This window comes from Eurypyga helias, unplaced genomic scaffold (assembly GCF_000690775.1).
Source record: "Eurypyga helias isolate BGI_N326 unplaced genomic scaffold, ASM69077v1 scaffold31537, whole genome shotgun sequence".
NCBI classification, from domain to species: domain Eukaryota; kingdom Metazoa; phylum Chordata; class Aves; order Eurypygiformes; family Eurypygidae; genus Eurypyga; species Eurypyga helias.
Genome location: NW_010262871.1, coordinates 41,433 through 61,444, shown reverse-complemented (window position 1 = coordinate 61,444; position 20,012 = coordinate 41,433). Strand labels below are relative to the sequence as shown.

Sequence of the window (20,012 nt, the reverse complement as noted above, 5' to 3'; positions counted from 1 at the left end):
CCCCCACCTCCCCTTCATCCCCCCATCGCTCACATGTTCTTTTCATAATGAACGGGTTGTTTGTTTGTTTGTTTTGACAGAGGCACCAAGCATTGTTATCGATCCTACTTTGAAGGAAGGTTTAACAGTAAAAGCAGGAGACACCATTACAGTGTCTGCTATTAGTATCCGTGGCAAACCACCTCCAACTTCAGCATGGTCAAAAGCTGGAAAAGATTTTAGACCTTCAGAACTTGTGCACATTGAGACCACACCAACTTCTTCTACTCTAACAGTCAAATATGCATCCAGAAAAGATTCTGGAGAATACACGATCACTGCAACCAATCCTTTTGGCACTAAGCAAGAGAGTGTACATGTGAAAGTTTTAGATGTTCCAGGACCTCCAGGGCCCATTGAGATCAGCAATGTTTCAGCAGAAAAAGCAACCCTTACATGGTTACCTCCTGCAGAAGATGGTGGATCACCAGTCAAATCATATGTTCTTGAAAAGAGGGAAACTAGCCGACTGCTCTGGACATTGGTTGCTGAAAATATTGAAAGCTGTAGGCATGTTGTTAGCAAGCTCATTCAAGGAAATGAATATGTTTTCCGTGTCTCAGCAGTAAATCAGTATGGCAAGGGTGAACCAGTACAATCAGAACCAGTTAAAATGGTGGATAGATTTGGTACGTAGGACAAGCTAAGTTCCAGTATGCTTTCATTAATCTCTGAAGACTTGATTTCTGTTGTAACCATACTTTTTGTTCCTTATCAGGTCCCCCAGGCCCTCCTGGAAAACCAGAAGTAACAAATGTGACTAAAAATACTGTCACAGTTACCTGGAAAAGGCCAACAGATGATGGTGGAAGTGAAATTACAGGTTACTATGTGGAGCGAAGAGAAAAGAAAGGTTTAAGATGGGTCAGAGCAACAAAGAAACCAGTTTCAGATCTTAGATGCAAAGTAACTGGTCTCCTGGAAGGAAATGAATATGAATTCCGTGTCAGTGCAGAAAACAGAGCAGGAGTTGGACCACCAAGTGATGTTTCAAACTCAGTCTTATGCAAGGATGTTGCATGTTAGTATCCTTTCATTTTTAGGAGTGGGTAGGATGGGCAGGGAGCACATTCAGACAGTGTAAGAGTGACTTCCTCTGTAATGTAATGTTTTATCTCTTCCTCACTTTTCAGACCCACCAGGTCCACCTGCAAATCCAAGAGTGACTGATACTACAAAGACAAGCGCATCTTTAGCTTGGAGCAAGCCTCACTACGATGGTGGTCTTGACATCATTGGATACATAGTAGAGCATCAAAAGGAAGGAGAAGAAGAATGGGTAAAAGACACAACAGGGACTGCTTTAAGAATCACTCAGTTTGTTGTTGCTCATCTGCAGACAGGAGCCAAATACAATTTCAGAATCTCTGCCATGAATGCTGCAGGTGTCGGTGAACCAGCAATAATTCCAAGTGTGGAAATCAAAGATCGGGAAGAGATTCCTGACTTTGAACTAGATGCTGACCTAAGAAGAACACTTGTTGTTAGAGCTGGATTAACTATTCGGATTTTTGTGCCAATTAAAGGACGTCCAACTCCAGAAGTTACATGGTCAAAAGATGGTGTTTCACTCAAAGGACGTGCCAGTATTGAAAACACAGACTCTTTTACACTCTTGATTGTCACAGAGTGCACCAGATACGATGCAGGAAAATATGTAATGACTCTTGAAAATGCTGCTGGTAAGAAGACTGGATTTGTAAATGTAAAAGTCTTGGATACACCAGGTCCACCAATAAACCTTAAGCCTAGAGAAATAACCAAAGACAGCATCACCCTCCAATGGGATATGCCTCTGATAGATGGTGGTTCACGTATAACAAACTACATTGTTGAAAAACGTGAATCGACTCGAAAAGCATATTCAACAGTCACAACCAACTGCCAGAAGTGTTCCTTCAGGATTCCTAATTTGGCTGAGGGGTGTGAATACTACTTCAGGGTGCTGGCTGAAAATGAGTATGGCATTGGTGAACCAGCTGAAACTGCAGAACCAGTAAGAGCTTCTGAGGCACCATCCCCACCTGAGAGCCTTAATATTATGGATGTAACACGCAACTCAGTTAGCCTGGCTTGGCCAAAGCCAGAACATGATGGTGGCAGCAAGATCACTGGGTATGTGATTGAAGCACAGAGAAAAGGAACCAACCAGTGGGCACACATCACCACTGTAAAAACACTGGACTGTGTAGTTAAGAATCTAACTGAAAATGAAGAGTACACTTTCCAGGTTATGGCAGTTAACAGTGCTGGAAGAAGTGCCCCAAGAGAGAGCAGGCCAGTTATTATCAAGGAACAAACGATGTTACCAGAGTTTGACCTCCGTGGTATCTACCAAAAAACAGTCATTGCCAAAGCTGGTGACAATATCAAGATTGAAATCCCTGTACTTGGTCGTCCAAGGCCTACTGTCACTTGGAAGAAAGAAGACCAGATACTTAAGCAAACACAAAGGGTAAATTATGAAAATACTGCAACTGCAACCATACTAACCATCAGTGAATGTAAACGAAGTGATAGTGGTCAATACCCACTGTCAGCTAAAAATATTGTTGGAGAAGTTAGTGAAGTAATCACAGTTCATGTTCATGATATACCTGGACCTCCTACCGGACCAATCAAATTTGATGAAATTTCATCTGACTTTCTGTCATTCTCATGGGAACCTCCTTTGAATGATGGTGGTGTACCAATAAGTAACTACATTGTAGAAATGCGTCAAACTGACAGTACCACATGGACTGAATTGGCAACCACAGTGATACGTACCACATTTAAAGCCAGTCGTCTCACTACTGGAGTTGAGTATCAATTCCGTGTTAAAGCTCAAAACAGATATGGAATTGGTCCAGCCATTACATCAGAGTCTATAGTTGCCAACTACCCATTTAAGGTACCTGGACCTCCTGGCACTCCTCAGGTGATTGCAGTCACCAAGGAAACCATGACCATTAGCTGGAATGAGCCAGTTACTGATGGTGGAAGCCCAATTCTGGGATATCATATTGAAAGAAAAGAACGAAATAGCATTCTTTGGCAGACTGTAAGTAAAATGTTGGTATCGGGCAATATTTTTAAATCGACTGGACTTACCGATGGCATTGCATATGAATTCCGTGTTATAGCAGAAAATCTGGCTGGGAAGAGTAAGCCAAGCAAGCCATCTGAGCCTGTGTTTGCCCTAGACCCAATAGATCCACCTGGCAAGCCTATACCTCTGAACATTACAAGACATGCAGTTACACTGAAATGGACTAAACCAGAATATAATGGAGGCTTTAAGATAACTGGCTACACCGTTGAAAAAAGAGACCTTCCTAATGGCCGTTGGCTGAAGGCTAATTTCAGCAATATACTAGAGACTGAGTTCACTGTAAGTGGCTTGACAGAAGACGCTGCCTATGAATTCCGTGTGATTGCTAGGAATGCTGGTGGGGCTGTTAGTCAGCCCTCTGAGCCATCAGATGCAATAACTTGTAGAGATGACATTGAAGCACCAAAGATAAGAGTGGATGCTAAATACAAAGACACCTTAGTGCTGAAAGCAGGTGAAGTTTTCAGACTTGAGGCTGATGTTTCTGGTCGCCCTCCACCAACTATGACATGGACAAAAGGAGAAAAAGAACTTGAAGACACAGCAAAATTAGAAATAAAAATAGCAGATTTCTCTACTGTTCTTATCAATAAGGATTCTTCAAGAAGAGATGGCGGTGCCTATACACTTACTGCAACAAATCCTGGTGGCTTTGCCAAGCACATCTTCAATGTTAAAGTTCTTGATAGACCTGGTCCCCCAGAAGGGCCTTTGGCTGTGTCTGAAGTCACTGCAGAAAAATGTGTGCTGTCATGGCTACCTCCACTGGATGATGGAGGAGCAAAGATTGACCATTATGTGGTGGAAAAACGTGAAACCAGTAGACTGGCATGGACAGCTGTAGCCACAGAAGTTCCATTAACTAAACTGAAGGTTACTAAGCTGTTGAAGGGTAATGAGTACGTGTTCCGTGTCATGGCTGTTAACAAATATGGAGTTGGTGAGCCTCTGGAATCAGAGCCTGTTCTTGCAGTAAATCCGTATGTGCCACCTGATCCACCTAAAACACCTGAAGTTACAGCAATTACAAAAGATTCTATGGTTGTCTGTTGGGGCCATCCTGATTCTGATGGTGGGAGCCCAATAACTAACTATATTGTGGAACGTCGAGACAGGGCTGGTCTACGGTGGGTGAAATGTAACAAACGGGTTGTTACCGACTTACGTTATAAAGTGTCTGGACTGACAGAAGGCCACGAATATGAATACAGGGTCATGGCTGAAAATGCTGCTGGAGTCAGTGAACCAAGCCCAACCAGTCCATTCTATAAAGCTTGTGACACTGTATTTAAGCCTGGTCCCCCAGGTAATCCTCGTGTTTTGGATAGCAGCAAGTCCTCAATTACAATAGCATGGAACAAACCAATATATGATGGTGGTTCAGAGATCACAGGTTACATGGTTGAGATTGCACTACCCGAAGAAGACGAGTGGAAGATTGTAACTCCACCAGTAGGTCTAAAGGCCACTTCTTTTACCATCACTGACCTGAAAGAAAATCAAGAGTATAAAATACGGATATATGCAATGAACTCTGAGGGTCTTGGAGAACCTGCTCTTGTTCCTGGGACTCCAAAAGCTGAAGAAAGGATGCTACCTCCAGAGATTGAACTTGATGCAGAACTACGTAAAGTTGTCACTATTAGAGCCTGCTGTACTCTAAGGCTCTTTGTTCCAATTAAAGGAAGACCAGTACCTGAAGTAAAATGGACAAGAGAACATGGAGAATCTTTGGACAGAGCGAGCATTGAATCAACAAGCTCTTATACTCTACTTATTGTTGAAAACGTAAACAGATTTGATAGTGGCAAATACATGCTGACAGTCGAAAACAGCTCAGGTAGTAAGTCAGCATTTGTGAATGTCAGAGTTCTTGATACCCCAGGGGCACCTCAAGATTTGAAGGTAAAAGAAGTTACAAAATCATCAGTTACACTCACATGGGAGCCTCCTCTCATAGATGGTGGCTCTAAGATAAACAATTACATTGTTGAAAAGCGTGAATCAACAAGAAAAGCATATTCAACAGTTAATGCCAATTGCCACAAAACCAGCTGGAAAGTTGATTCATTGCAAGAAGGTTGCAACTACTACTTCAGAGTCCTAGCTGAAAATGAGTATGGAATAGGCCTTCCAGTTGAAACTTCAGAATCTGTAAAAGTATCAGAAAGACCACTTCCACCAGGGAAAATAACTTTGCTGGATGTGACAAGAAACAGTGTAACCTTATCTTGGGAAAAACCGGAACATGATGGTGGTAGCAGAATTCTGGGCTATATTGTGGAAATGCAAAGCAAAGGCAGTGAAAAGTGGTCAACCTGTGCTACAGTCAAAGTTACTGAAGCCACTATTACAGGACTGATCCAAGGTGAAGAATACACCTTCCGTGTTTCTGCTCAGAATGAGAAAGGTATCAGTGATCCCCGCCAGCTTGGTATACCAGTCATTGCAAAAGATCTTGTGATTCCACCAGCTTTCAAACTACTGTTTACCACTTTCAGTGTTCTAGCAGGAGAGGACTTAAAGGTTGATGTTCCTTTTGTTGGTCGACCCAAACCAGCAGTGCTTTGGCATAAAGATAATGTGGCACTGAAGCAGACTACAAGAGTAAATGCAGAAAGTTCAGAAAATAACACTGTGTTAACAATAAAAGAAGCATGCAAAGAAGATGTGGGGGCATATTTAGTTAAACTTACAAACTCTGCAGGTGAAGCAACTGAGACCCTAAATATTGTTGTCCTTGACAAACCAGGACCTCCAACTGGACCAGTAAAAGTAGATGAAGTAACAGCAGATAGTATTACCATTTCCTGGGAACCACCCAAGTATGATGGTGGTAGCTCTATCAATAATTACATTGTAGAAAAAAGAGACACTTCCACCACCACTTGGCAGATTGTGTCAGCTACCGTTGCGAGAACAACTATAAAAGCATGTCGATTAAAGACTGGCTGTGAATATCAGTTCAGAATTGCAGCTGAGAACAGATATGGGAAGAGTACCTATCTCACTTCAGAGCCAATCATAGCCCAATACCCATTTAAAGTTCCCGGTCCACCTGGAACACCTTTTGTAACAAATACCTCAAAAGACAGCATGGTGGTACAATGGAATGAACCAGTCAATGACGGTGGTAGCAAGATCATTGGGTATCACTTGGAGGGCAAAGAAAGAAACAGCATTCTGTGGGCTAAACTGAATAAAACACCTATTCCAGATACCAAATTTAAGACAACTGGCCTTGAAGAAGGTCTTGAATATGAGTTCAGAGTTTATGCAGAAAACATAGTGGGCATTGGAAAGGCAAGTAGAGCATCTGAATGCTATACTGCACGTGACCCATGTGACCCTCCAGGTCGTCCAGAACCTATAATTGTCACAAGAAGCTCAGTGACACTTCAGTGGAAGAAACCTGCATATGATGGTGGAAGTAAGATCACAGGCTATGTCGTTGAAAAGAAGGAGCTACCTGATGGTCGTTGGATGAAAGCAAGCTTTACAAATGTCATTGATACCCAATTTGAAGTAACTGGTCTAGTTGAAAACCAGAGGTATGAGTTCCGTGTCATAGCACGAAATGCTGCAGGTGTTTTCAGTGAACCATCTGAGAGCTCAGGGGCAATTACAGCAAGAGATGAAGTAGAACCACCTCATATAAGTATGGATCCAAAATACAAAGACACTATTGTAGTGCATGCTGGTGAGACATTCAAGCTTGAGGCTGACGTTCATGGTAAACCAATACCTTCCATTCAGTGGCTAAAAGGTGATCGTGAGCTGACAAACACCGCTCGTATGGAAATAAAAAGTACCGATTTAGCAACCTGCCTTACTGTGAAGGAAGCCATTAGAGTTGACAGTGGTCAGTATGTGCTACTGGCAAGGAATGTTGCAGGTGAAAAGAAAGTTCCTGTTAACGTCAAAGTTCTTGATAGACCTGGACCACCAGAAGGACCTGTTGAGATTACAGGCGTTACTGCTGAAAAATGCATGCTGTCATGGAAACCTCCACTACAAGATGGTGGTAGTGATATTTCACACTACGTTGTAGAAAAAAGGGAAACCAGTCGCTTGGTGTGGACAGTCGTTGATTCAAATGTGCAAACCCTAAATTGCAAGGTTACAAAACTTTTAGAAGGAAATGAATATGTTTTCCGCATCATGGCAGTAAATAAATATGGTGTTGGTGAACCTCTTGAGTCGGAACCAGTACTCGCAAAGAACCCATTTGTAGTGCCGCTTCCACCAAAGGCACCAGAAGTCACAGCCATTACCAAGGATTCTATGATAGTTGTATGGGAAAGGCCAGCCTCCGATGGTGGTAGTGAAATTCTAGGCTACGTCCTAGAAAAACGAGATAAGGAAGGTATTCGCTGGACAAGATGTAACAAACGCCTGATAAGCGAACTGAGATACAGAGTGACAGGGCTTATAGAAAACCATGATTACGAATACAGAGTTTCAGCTGAAAATGCTGCTGGTCTTAGTGAACCAAGCCCACCTTCCACTTACTACAAAGCGTGTGATCCTATTTACAAGCCAGGTCCACCCAACAATCCTAAAGTTGTGGATGTTACAAGATCATCAGTTTTCCTTTCATGGGGTAAACCGATCTACGATGGTGGCTCTGAAATTCAGGGATACATTGTGGAAAAATGTGATGTAAGTGATGGTGAATGGGCAATTTGTACCCCTCCAACTGGAATTAAGAATACTCACATGGAAGTGGAAAAACTAGTGGAAAAACATGAATACAAATTCCGCATATGTGCAGTTAATAAAGCAGGAGTTGGAGAGCATGCAGATGTTCCTGGTTCTGTTATTGTAGAAGAAAAGATGGAAGCACCAGACCTTGACCTTGACATGGAACTAAGGAAGATTGTAAATGTGAGGGCAGGAGGTTCCTTAAGATTGTTTGTTCCCATCAGAGGTCGTCCAACACCTGAAGTAAAATGGGGTAAAATGGATGGTGAGATCAGAGAGGCAGCTATTATTGATACCACTAGCAGTTTTACTTCCCTTGTTCTAGACAATGTTAACAGATTTGATACTGGAAAGTATACTCTGACTTTGGAAAACAGCAGTGGAACAAAGTCTGCCTTTGTCAGTGTGAGAGTACTGGATACCCCAAGTGCACCTGTTAATTTGAAAATCAGAGAGATCACTAAAGACTCCGTTTCACTTTCATGGGAGCCTCCTCTCTTGGACGGTGGAGCAAAAATAAAGAATTACATCGTTGAAAAGCGTGAAGCAACAAGAAAGGCATATGCAGCTGTTGTAACAAACTGCCACAAGACTTCATGGAAAGTAGATCAACTTCAGGAGGGCTGCTATTACTTCTTTAGAATCTCTGCTGAGAATGAATATGGAATTGGCCTCCCTGCGGAAACTAGCGACCCAATTAAAGTTGCTGAAGTTCCGCAGCCTCCTGGGAAAATAACAGTGGATGATGTCACAAGAAACAGCGTCTCTCTAAGCTGGGCAAAACCTGAACATGATGGTGGTAGCAAAATTTTACAATACATTGTTGAAATGCAAGCAAAGGGTAGTGAGAAGTGGTCAGAGTGTGCTCGTGTAAAAACACTTGAAGCAGTTATTACTAGCCTAACTCAAGGGGAAGAATATCTTTTTAGAGTAATGGCTGTAAATGAAAAGGGTAAGAGTGATCCCAGAGCACTTGCAGTTCCAATAGTTGCCAAAGACCTGGTGATTGAACCTGATGTGAGACCTGCTTTTCACAGTTACAGTATCCAAGTGGGACAAGATCTGAAAGTAGAAGTACCAATTGCAGGTCGACCTAAACCAACTGTTACCTGGGTAAAAGATGGACAGCCATTAAGGCAGACGACAAGAGTCAATGTTAGCGATTTGACTGATCTCACTATATTGAATATTAAAGAAACTAGCAAAGAGGACAGTGGCACTTATGAAATCACTGTGGCTAATGTTGTTGGGCAAAAGTCCGCCTCTGTTGAAATTATAACTCTGGACAAACCTGACCCTCCGGCAGGACCTGTGAAGTTTGATGAAATAAGCGCAGAAAGTATCACCCTATCATGGAATCCCCCAGCATACACAGGTGGCTGCCAAATCACCAACTACGTTGTTCACAAGAGGGACACAACAACCACGATATGGGAAACAGTTTCAGCTACTGTTGCAAGAACTACACTGAAGGTGACTAAATTGAAAACTGGTTCAGAATACCAGTTCAGAATATTTGCTGAGAACAGGTACGGGCAGAGCTTTGCATTGGAATCTGCACCAGTTGTAGCACAGTACCCCTACAAGGAACCAGGACCTCCTGGCACACCATTTGTGACAACAATTACAAAAGACTCCATGGTTGTACAGTGGCATGAACCAATAAATGATGGTGGCAGTAGAGTGTTAGGCTACCATCTTGAGAGAAAGGAGAAAAACAGCATTTTATGGGCTAAAGTAAACAAAACGATTATTCAGGACACAAGTTTTAAGACAACTAACCTTGAAGAAGGAATTGAGTATGAGTTTCGTGTTTCTGCAGAAAACATTGTTGGTGTGGGCAAAACAAGTAAAGTTTCTGAGTGCTACGTAGCTCGTGACCCATGTGATCCTCCAGGTTGTCCAGAAGCTATAATAATAAAAAGAAGCTCTATTACCCTACAGTGGACCAAACCAGAATATGATGGTGGAAGTAAGATTACTGGTTATATTGTAGAGAAACGTGACTTACCAGATGGTCGCTGGATGAAAGCTAGCTTCACAAATATCATTGAAACTCAGTTCACTGTAACAGGACTTACTGAAGACCAAAGATACGAATTTAGAGTCATTGCAAAGAACGCTGCAGGTGCAATAAGCAAACCTTCTGACAGTACAGGACCAATAACAGCAAGGGATGAAGTTGAACTTCCACGAATTTCAATGGATCCAAAGTACAAAGACACAATCGTTGTAAATGCTGGTGAAACATTCAGACTTGAGGCTGATGTTCACGGGAAGCCACTACCAACCATTAAGTGGTACAAAGGAGATAAAGAGCTTGAGGAAACTGCTAGATGTGAAATAAAGAACACAGATTTCAGTGCATTAATAATTGTAAAAGATGCTATTAGAGTTGATGGTGGACAGTACATTTTAGAAGCCTCTAATGTTGCAGGAACAAAGACAGTACCAGTAAACATTAAAGTCTTGGACAGACCAGGACCTCCAGAGGGCCCAGTCCAAGTGACAGGAGTTACAGCTGAAAAATGTTCATTGGCATGGGCTCCTCCTCTTCATGATGGTGGCAGTGATATTTCTCATTACATTGTAGAGAAGAGAGAAACTAGTCGCCTAGCGTGGACTGTTGTTGCTTCAGAGGTTTTACCTACAATGCTGAAAGTAACAAAACTCCTGGAAGGAAATGAATATGTTTTCCGTATTATGGCAGTTAACAAATACGGGGTTGGTGAGCCATTGGAATCTGTGCCGGTAATGATGAAAAATCCATTTGTGGTTCCTGGACCACCAAAGGCTTTGGAAATTACCAACATTACTAAGGATTCTATGACTGTCTGCTGGAGCAGGCCAGATAGTGATGGAGGTAGTGAAATCATAGGTTACATTGTAGAAAAGAGAGACCGAGCGGGTATCAGATGGCTAAAATGCAATAAACGGCGAATTACAGATTTGCGATTAAGAGTTACAGGATTAACAGAGGATCATGAATATGAATTCAGAGTTTCTGCTGAAAATGCTGCTGGAGTGGGTGAACCAAGCCAAGTTTCTCCTTACTTTAAAGCTTGTGACCCCATGTTCAAGCCTGGCCCACCTACAAATGCTCATGTGGTGGATACCACTAAAAGTTCAGTTACAGTTGGCTGGAGTAAACCTATTTATGATGGTGGTTGTGAAATCCAGGGATACCTTGTAGAAATCTGTAAAGCAGATGAAGATGAATGGTCACTTGTCACTCCACAGACAGGTATACGTGCCACTCGATTTGAAATCAAAAAGCTTACTGAACATCAAGAATATAAGCTACGAGTATGTGCCCTCAACAAGGTTGGTGTAGGAGAAGCTGCATCAGTCCCTGGTACTATTAAACCAGAAGACAAACTTGAAGCTCCAGAACTTGATATTGATTCAGAGCTAAGGAAAGGGATAGTTGTTAGAGCTGGCGGGTCTGCTAGAATACACATACCATTCAGGGGACGACCAACACCTGACATCACGTGGTCTCGAGAAGAAGGTGAATTCACAGAAAAAGTTCAGATTGATAAAGGCATAAACTACACACAACTTTCAATTGACAACTGTGATAGAAATGATGCTGGAAAGTACATTCTTAAGTTGGAGAACAGCAGTGGTTCTAAATCTGCATTTGTTACAGTAAAAGTCTTGGACACACCAGGACCACCACAAAACTTAGTGGTAAAGGATATAAAGAAGGATTCTGCTGTGTTATCTTGGGAACCACCCATTATTGATGGTGGTGCAAAGGTAAAGAACTATGTAATAGACAAGCGTGAGTCAACCAGGAAGGCATTTGCAAATGTAAGTGCTAAGTGTGGCAAGACGAGTTTTAAAGTTGAAAATCTTACAGAAGGCGCAATTTATTACTTCAGAGTTATGGCTGAAAATGAATTTGGAATTGGTGTCCCAGCTGAAACCACAGATGCTGTCAAAGCCTCAGAGCCACCTCTGCCTCCTGGGAAAGTGACACTCACCGATGTGACTCAGAGAAGTGCATCATTTACATGGGAAAAACCTGAACATGATGGAGGCAGCCGAATTTTGGGATACATTGTTGAAATGCTGCCTAAAGGAACTGAAAAATGGAGTGTTGTTAGTGAGACCAAAACATGCAGTGCAGTTGTGTCTGGTTTGAGTCCAGGACAGGAATATCAATTTCATGTGATTGCCTACAATGAAAAAGGCAAAAGTGATCCCAGAGCACTTGGAATTCCTGTGATAGCTAAAGACTTGACAATTGAGCCAAGTTTCAAACTGATGTTCAATACCTACAGTGTACAGGCTGGAGAAGACCTGAAGGTAGAAGTACCCTTTATTGGTAGACCCAAACCTACTATTACTTGGACAAAAGATGAGCAGCCACTAAAACAGACAACCAGATTACATATTCAGGATTCATCGACATCAACTATCTTACATATTAAAGAAAGCAACAAGGAAGACTTTGGTAAATATACAGTAACAGCAACAAACACAGCAGGTACGGCAACAGAGCACCTGAGCATAATTGTACTGGAAAAGCCTGGCCCACCACGAGGACCCGTCCGCTTTGACGAGGTTAGCGCAGACTTCGTTGTTTTGTCATGGGATCCACCTGATTATACTGGTGGCTGTCAGATAAGCAACTATATAGTAGAAAAGCGTGACACAAGCACTACCACATGGAGCATTGTGTCAGCAACTGTTGCAAGAACAACTATCAAGGCAACAAAGCTTAAAACAGGTTCTGAATACCAGTTCAGGATTTCTGCTGAAAATAGGTATGGGAAGAGCTCTCCCTTGGATTCTAAACCAGTTGTTGTGCAATACCCCTATAAGGTGCCTGGACCACCCGGAACCCCATTTGTAACAGCAGCTTCTAAGGACCATATGATTGTAGAATGGCATGAACCAGTTAATGATGGAGGAAGCAAAGTTCTTGGCTACCATCTTGAACGTAAAGATAAGAACAGCATTCTTTGGACAAAACAGAACAAGTCACTCATTGCAGACACCAAATACAAAACAGATGGCCTTGAAGAAGGTCTTGAATATGAATTCAGAGTTTCTGCTGAAAACATTGTTGGTGTTGGCAAAGTCAGCAAAGTATCAGAACTGTATGTTGCCCGAGATCCCTGTGACCCACCTGGCCGCCCAGAGGCCATTGTTGTTACAAGAAATAATATCACACTGAAGTGGAAAAAACCAGAATATGATGGTGGAAGCAAAATAACTGGATATATTGTAGAAAAGAAAGAACTACCAGATGGTCGCTGGATGAAAGCCAGCTTTACAAATGTGTTGGAAACAGAATTCACAGTAAGTGGTCTTGTTGAAGACCAACGATATGAATTCAGAGTAATTGCAAGAAATGCAGCAGGTTGCTTCAGTGAACCATCTGAAAGTACCGGGCCCATTACTGCCAGAGATGAAATTGAAGCACCAGGAGCTTCATTGGATCCTAAATACAAAGATGTCATTGTTGTTCATGCTGGAGAAACTTTTGTTCTTGAAGCTGACATCCACGGCAAACCTATTCCTGACATTACATGGTCAAAAGATGGCAAAGACCTGGAAGAAGCAACTGCAAGAATGGAAATTAAATCTACCATTCAGAAAACAACTCTTACTGTCAAAGACTGTATAAGAGTAGATGGAGGTCACTATACTCTTAACCTCAGAAATGTTGGTGGCACAAAATCTATACCAATCACTGTAAAAGTCCTTGACAGGCCAGGACCTCCAGAAGGACCTTTGATGGTTACAGGTGTCACTGCAGAAAAATGCTACTTGGCATGGGCTCCGCCTTTACATGATGGTGGCTCTAGTATCTCACATTATATCATTGAGAAGAGAGAGACAAGTAGGCTTTCATGGACACAAGTAGCATCAGAAGTGCAGGCTCTTAACCACAAAGTAACCAGACTCCTTGCTGGCAATGAGTACATTTTCCGGGTAATGGCTGTGAACAAATATGGAACTGGAGAACCCTTGGAATCCGAGCCAATTGTGGCTCGTAATCCATACAAACCCCCTGGTCCTCCTTCAACACCTGAAGTTTCAGCAATCACAAAAGATTCTATGGTGGTAACATGGGGTCGCCCAGAAGACAATGGGGGAGCTGAAATTGAAGGTTACATACTGGAAAAACGAGACAAAGATGGTATCCGGTGGACCAAATGCAATAAGAAAAGACTGACAGACTTGCGATTCAGAGTAACAGGTCTTACCGATGGACATTTCTATGAATTTAGAGTTTCTGCTGAAAATGCTGCAGGGGTAGGGGAACCCAGTGAACCATCCATTTTCTATCGTGCTTGTGATGTATTATATCCACCAGGTCCACCAAGTAATCCAAAGGTTACAGACACTTCCAGGTCATCAGTTTCCCTTGCCTGGAGTAAGCCCATTTATGATGGTGGTGCTCCAGTTAAGGGATATGTAGTAGAAGTAAAAGAAGCTGCTGATGATGAATGGACTACCTGCACCCCACCAACAGGCCTACAGGCAAAACAGTTCACCGTAACAAAACTTAAAGAGAACCAGGAGTATAACTTCCGCATTTGTGCCATCAATTCAGAAGGAGTAGGAGAACCTGCTACTATACCTGGTACAGTCATAGCAGCTGACAAGATTGAACCTCCTGAAATTGAACTTGATGCAGACCTCAGGAAAGTAGTCACTGTACGTGCTAGTGGTACATTACGCCTGTTTGTCACCATCAAAGGAAGACCAGAACCTGAAGTTAAATGGGAGAAAGCAGAAGGAACAATTAGTGAGCGAGCTCAGATTGAAGTCACCGGTTCCTATACAATGCTGGTAATTGACAATGTGAATAGGTTTGACAGTGGTAGATACAATCTTACTTTAGAGAACAACAGTGGCAAAAAATCGGCTTTTGTTAATGTCAGAGTGCTTGATACACCTAGTGCACCTATAAACCTGACAATCAGAGAAGTGAAGAAAGATTTTGTAACAATAGCCTGGGAAGCACCACTTATTGATGGTGGAGCTAAAATTACCAACTATGTAGTAGAAAAGCGAGAATCCACAAGAAAGGCATATGCCACAGTTACAAGCAACTGCACTAAGAATTCCTTCAAAGTTACTCAACTACAAGAAGGATGTAGTTATTACTTCCGTGTTCTAGCTGTAAATGAATATGGAGTTGGCCTACCAGCAGAAACACCTGACCCAATTAAGGCTTCTGAACCACCTTCTCCACCTGCAAAGGTCATTCTTGTTGATGTGACTCGCAACTCTGCTTCAGTTAAATGGGAAAAGCCAGAGAGCGATGGTGGCAGTAAAATTACTGGTTATACAGTAGAAATGCAAACTAAAGGAAGTATGAAATGGAGTGCATGTGCACAGGTGAAAACATTAGAAGCAACAATAACAGGCTTAAGTATGGGAGAAGAGTACAGTCTCAGAGTGATTGCTGTTAATGAAAAAGGAAAAAGTGATCCAAGAGAACTTGGTGTCCCAGTCATTGCAAAAGACATTGAAATCCTGCCATCTGCTGAGCTCCTTTTCAACACATTCACTGTGAAAGCTGGAGATGATCTTAAGATTGATGTGCCATTCAGAGGACGACCTCTTCCAACCGTTAGCTGGAAGAAGGATGGGAATCCCTTGAAAGAGACAACCAGGGTAAATGTTCAGACATCAAAGACTTCAACTACTCTGTCCATCAAGGAAGCTTCAAATGAAGATTTGGGACATTATGAATTACATCTTTCAAATACTGCCGGATCAACAACAGCTTCTTTAAATGTAGTTGTCCTTGACAGACCAGGTCCACCAACTGATGTGCATATTGATGAAGTTAGTGCTGATAGTATCACTCTGTCTTGGAAACCTCCAGTATATGATGGTGGGTGCCATATTAGCAATTACATTGTGGAGAAGCGAGAAACTACCACAACAACATGGGATGTGGTATCCGCAGCAGTTGCAAGAACATCAATTAAAGTATCTCGACTCACCACCGGCTCTGAATATCAGTTCCGTATTTGTGCAGAAAACCGCTATGGGAAAAGCACTTACACTAATTCTCCTTCTGTTCTGGCAGAATATCCATTTAAGCCTCCAGGACCACCTGGAACTCCTCATGTGGTACATGCAACTAAAGCTTTCATGATTGTAACTTGGCAGGTACCAGTTAATGATGGAGGTAGCAGAGTACTAGGATATCATTTGGAGCGTAAAGAAAGAAGCAGCATTCTTTGGACAAAAGTCAACAAGAGCCTTATACCTGATACACAAATGAAAGTTACAGGTCTTGATGAAGGACTGCTGTACGAATATCGTGTATATGCTGAAAACATTGCTGGAATAGGCAAATGCAGTAAATCGTGTGAACCAGTTGCTGCAAGAGATCCATGTGATCCTCCAGGTCAACCAGAAGTTACTAATATTACAAGAACCTGTGTCTCACTGAAATGGACTAAACCAGAATATGATGGTGGAGCTAAAGTAACAGGATATATTATCGAACGCAGAGAGATACCAGATGGTCGTTGGCTAAAGTGTAATTTTACTAATGTGCAAGAAACTTACTTTGATGTTGGTGGGCTTACCGAAGACCAGCGATATGAATTCCGTGTGATTGCAAAGAACGCTGCTGGACTCTTCAGTCAGCCATCTGAATCAACTGGTCCTGTGACTGTAAAAGATGATATAGAGGCTCCAAGAATTATGATGGATGCTAAATTCAGGGATGTTGTAGTTGTGAAAGCTGGAGAAGTGTTTAAAGTCAATGCAGATATTGCAGGACGGCCAATACCGGTGATTTCATGGACAAAGGATGGCAAGGAGCTTGAAGGAAAAGCTAGAGTTGAAATAGCCTCAACAGATCATACTACTGCAATAACTGTCAAGGACTGCATCCGAGGTGATTCAGGACAGTATGTACTAACATTACAAAATGTTGCAGGAACAAAAACTTTGGCAATTAATTGCAAAGTGCTCGATAGACCTGGCCCACCTGCAGGGCCATTAGAAATAAATGGCCTTACTGCTGAAAAGTGCCATTTATCATGGGGACCTCCTCAAGAAAATGGCGGTGCAGATATTGATTATTACATTGTAGAAAAACGTGAGACCAGCAGAATTGCATGGACACTTTGTGAAGGAGAGCTTAGAACAACATCCTGTAAAGTGACAAAACTACTGAAGGGTAATGAGTATATTTTCAGAGTGATGGGAGTTAATAAATATGGTGTTGGTGAGCCTCTAGAAAGTGTTGCTGTCAAAGCCTTAGACCCATTTACAGTTCCAAGTCCACCTACATCTTTAGAGATCACCAGTGTGAGCAAAGATTCAATAACTCTGTGCTGGGCAAGACCTGAGTCTGATGGAGGCAGTGAGATATCTGGCTATGTAATTGAAAGACGTGAGAAAACCAGCCTAAGATGGATTCGTGTAAACAAAAAGCCAGTTTATGATTTAAGAGTGAAATCACCTGGTCTCCGTGAAGGATGTGAATATGAATTCCGGGTTTACGCAGAAAATGCTGCTGGCCTCAGTCTTCCAAGTGAAACCACACCATTGATTCGAGCAGAAGACCCAATGTTCCTGCCATCTCCCCCATCTAAACCTAAGATTATGGATTCTACGAGGTCAAATATCACAATTGGGTGGACAAAGCCACTGTTTGATGGAGGTGCTCCAGTAACAGGGTACACAGTTGAATACAAGAAAACTGATGAAACTGACTGGACAACTGCTGTTCAGAATTTAAGAGGCACAGAATACACTATAACTGGATTAGTATCAGGCTCTGAGTACATCTTCAGAGTGAAATCGATTAACAAAATCGGTGTCAGTGAACCAAGTGATACCTCAGAACCTCAGATGGCAAAAGAAAGAGAAGAAGAACCTGCCTTTGATATTGACAGTGAAATGCGGAAGACATTAATTGTTAAGGCTGGTGGATCATTCACAATGACTGTTCCTTTCAGAGGCAAACCAGTCCCAAATGTAACGTGGAACAAGTCAGACACTGATCTCCGTACAAGAGCAAGCATTGATACTTCCGATAATTGCACATCTCTTACTATTGAAAAAGCAACAAGAAACGATTCTGGAAAATACACATTAACATTGCAAAACAGCCTGAACACTGCTACCTTGACTTTAATCGTCAAAGTTCTTGATACTCCTGGCCCACCATCTAATATTTCAGCAAAAGACATAACTAAAGAATCTGCTGTGCTATCTTGGGATGTTCCTGAAAACGACGGTGGAGCACCTGTAAAGAATTATGTTATTGAAAAACGAGAAGCTAGCAAAAAAGCATGGGTCACTGTGACAAACAGTTGTCATCGTCTGTCCTACAAAGTGACTGGCTTGCAAGAAGGTGCCATTTACTACTTCCGTGTTTCTGGAGAAAATGAGTATGGTGTTGGAGTGCCTTCCGAGACCAAGGAGGGAACAAAAATAACAGGTGCGTTTTATGAAGAAAAATATTGTTAATATTTAAAACAATATGTCTTTTAAAATGTTTACTCCAAAAGAATATCCAAAGTGTTAAATCTGTTTACAGTAAAAAAGATAATTTTGTGGTAGGTATGTCTGTGGTTTTACAAATGAAAAAGAAGTAAGTAATAGCTTGAATTTTATATTTTGCTTGCATTTTACTTAAAATGTTTCTAACACACAAATTCATTTAAAAACACATTTTCTCAATCTACATGGCATTCCTCTGTAATTGCTAATATAAATTCTTGCTATGTTTCTTAATCTGTTGTGGTTTTTTTTCTCAGAAAAACCCAGCCCACCAGAAAAACTTGGAGTAACAAATGTCACAAAGGACAGTGTTTCTCTTTCATGGCTAAAACCAGAACATGATGGTGGAAGCAGAATTGTGAGCTACCTCATTGAAGCTCTTGAGAAAGGACAGCAAAAATGGGTTAAGTGCGCTGTTGTAAAGACAACTCATCATGTCATCCACGGCCTTAAGGAGAATGTTGACTATTTCTTCAGGGTGTCTGCAGAAAACCAAGCTGGTTTAAGTGATCCTAAGGAACTACTGCTGCCTGTTACAGTTAAAGAACAATTAGGTATGCTTCCTGATGTGAGACAAGAGTTGATACACGTTACATTGGATTCATATTTAAAAAGAGAGAATATTTTTTAATGGATTGAAATTGTTTTCTTTTTCAGAATCTCCTGAAATTGACATGAAAGGCTTCCCTCATAACACTGTGTATATTCGAGCAGGATCAAACCTGAAAGTTGAAATTCCAGTTTCTGGAAAACCAGTGCCAAAGGTGACATTGTCTAGAGATGGTGTTCCACTGAAACCTACCATGAGATTTCACACAGAAACCACTGCAGAAAGTCTCATCATTAACCTTAAAGAAAGTGTGGCTGCTGATGCTGGCAGATATGATATTACTGCTGCCAACTCAAGTGGCACCACAAAATCATTTATTAATATTGTTGTGCTGGATAGACCAGGTCCTCCTGTTGGTCCTGTTGTCCTCAGCGATATCACTGAAGAGAGTGTAACACTCAGATGGCAGCCACCAGCTTATGATGGTGGGAGTCAAGTTACCAACTATATTGTACTGAAGAGAGAAACCAGTACTGCTGCTTGGTCTGAAGTGTCTGCAACCATTGCTAGAACTGTTATCAAAGTTATGAAGCTCACAACAGGAGAAGAATACCAATTCCGCATCAAAGCTGAGAACCGCTTCGGCATCAGTGATCACATAGACTCACAGTGTGTGGTTGTCAAGCTTCCTTACAGTGAGTAATGTTCTTCTCACAGCACAGTTTTATGCTTTAATGCTCTCATGTTGAAAATGTAGTTTTGTTAACAATTAATCACTTCTTTTGATATCATCAGCTACCCCTGGCCCTCCTTCCACACCATGGGTCACGAATGTCACCCGAGAGAGTATTACTGTTGGATGGCATGAACCAGTCACTAATGGCGGCAGTGCAGTCATGGGATACCACCTGGAAATGAAAGACAGGAATAGCATATTATGGCAGAAGGCTAACAAGACCCTCATCCGCACAACACACTTCAAAGTCACCACCATCAGTGCTGGCCTTATCTATGAATTTAGAGTTTATGCAGAAAACGCAGCTGGCATTGGAAAAGCAAGCCATCCTTCTGATCCAGTCCTTGCAATTGATGCTTGTGGTATGTATTCCCTAGGAAATAAAG

General features: G+C 41.9%; 1 protein-coding gene across 1 annotated transcript in view; it reads left to right on the top strand.

The window, feature by feature from the left end:
- Positions 1-80: 80 nt before the first annotated feature.
- LOC104512774 (titin-like) overlaps positions 81-20,012 on the top strand; it is a gene marked incomplete at its 5' end in the record, with an annotated part of 46,295 nt that continues 26,363 nt past the window's right edge. The window contains 6 exons of the mRNA XM_010155878.1: positions 81-668; positions 758-1,060; positions 1,173-18,278; positions 18,598-18,894; positions 18,998-19,585; positions 19,686-19,988. Coding sequence (XP_010154180.1) covers positions 81-668; positions 758-1,060; positions 1,173-18,278; positions 18,598-18,894; positions 18,998-19,585; positions 19,686-19,988 — 19,185 coding nt within the window. The remainder of the gene's footprint in view (positions 669-757; positions 1,061-1,172; positions 18,279-18,597; positions 18,895-18,997; positions 19,586-19,685; positions 19,989-20,012) is intronic.